Below are 1347 nucleotides of genomic sequence, written 5' to 3'. Positions count from 1 at the left end.
TATTTGAAAGAAACTATAGGAGTCAGCATCTGCAGCTACAGGTATGGTTTGGGTGTCACCCTGGGAAAACATAAACTTGCACTGAATATAAACTCCAAATGAATTGAAAGAGTCATTTAGGGGTTTATTGTGGTGGTTGCTGTGTGTGGCAGATCTGTAAGTACATCAGAGCTGTATCAGAACTACCACAGAGATCAGACAGGAGAGGGCTGTGCTGAGAACTTCAAGCTTTGAGTTTTCAGCTCTCTGTCCAGCTCCTACAGGAAAAAAAGTCATAAGTTTAAGCCTGTAGAGATGGGTGCTCGCCTGTCTTGTGTGATGAGTCTGAGCTGTACTGAGGAGCACACCAGCTCCAGTGATGGACTGATGGCTTTCTGCAAATGGATTGTCTTCTCTTTATGGAAATGTCCCCCCTCTCCAGGTGGTTCCTGTCCCACTGGACCTCTGTACTTCTGAAGACATCAAAGAGGCCTTCATTGCACAAGCAAAGGAACAGCAGATTGAATTGTTAGAAATCCCAGAGCACTCGGATATCGCGCAAGTATGGGGCCAGATTTCACCTGTTACTTCCCCCCTGTCCTGCCTAAGCTGCTGTTTGGCCCTGAGGTCACTCTGTGGGGCAGGGTTAAGCTGGTGGAGGCAGAGCCTCATGGACTTGATCTGGGGATGTGCCAGAGATGTTCTGCTCTGGGAGAAGCTCCCCTGAGCAATATACGATTTCTCAGCTGAGAAATACGTGAGCGTGGCCTCTTCCTCCAAAAATGTTCAGTACTAGGCCGGGGTGACCTAGCTGAGGTTAAGAATGACCAGATCTGCCTGGTTCTCTTGTTTAGTCACTCACTGCAGAATTAGAGCACAAAATACAGTAGTGCCCAGGCTGCATCACCACTGGTGATGCCAGCAGGCAGTGACCCACTGCTCCTCCCTCCCAGGGAAGGTATTGTTTGGGGTCAGGCACTGACCTCCGGCAGTTTGTAGGGTTATTTTTCCAAGTTTCCTCCCAGGAGAGAGGACAGCTGGGTCCCCAGGGCTCCTGAGCTGGCTGGGAAGAGGGTCTGCCTGTCACCTGGTAGCTCTTCCCAGACCCAGTGTCTCTTCCGACCTTTCTTCACAGGAACGGTGGTTATAGACTGCCAGGGCGGTGGTGGAGTCACCAGCCCTGGAGGTGTTTAGGGGAAAGATCGGACGCGGCCCTCAGTGCCATGGTCTAGTTAGCAAGGCGGTGATCGGTCACATGTTGGACTGGATGGGCTCGGAGGTGTTTTCCAACCGAACTGATTCTGTGGTTCCGTGATTCCCGACCCGCAGGTGGCTCAGCCGGGGACGCCGTACTTCTACGTGGAGCTG

General features: G+C 51.8%; 1 protein-coding gene across 1 annotated transcript in view; it reads left to right on the top strand.

The window, feature by feature from the left end:
* CWF19L1 (CWF19-like 1, cell cycle control (S. pombe)) overlaps nt 1–1347 on the top strand; it is a 9519-nt gene that overhangs the window by 6296 nt on the left and 1876 nt on the right. The window contains 3 exon segments of the mRNA XM_017733791.1: nt 1–41; nt 422–541; nt 1309–1343. The exon segment at nt 1–41 is cut by the window's left edge and continues 41 nt beyond it. Of these exon segments, the coding sequence (XP_017589280.1) occupies nt 1–41; nt 422–541; nt 1309–1343 (196 nt within the window).

The sequence above is a fragment of the Corvus brachyrhynchos genome, unplaced genomic scaffold (genome assembly GCF_000691975.1).
Source record: "Corvus brachyrhynchos isolate BGI_N302 unplaced genomic scaffold, ASM69197v1 scaffold334, whole genome shotgun sequence".
In the NCBI taxonomy this organism is placed as follows: domain Eukaryota; kingdom Metazoa; phylum Chordata; class Aves; order Passeriformes; family Corvidae; genus Corvus; species Corvus brachyrhynchos.
The sequence above is the reverse complement of the archived record's forward strand: the minus strand, read 5'-3'. Positions and strand labels throughout refer to the sequence as shown.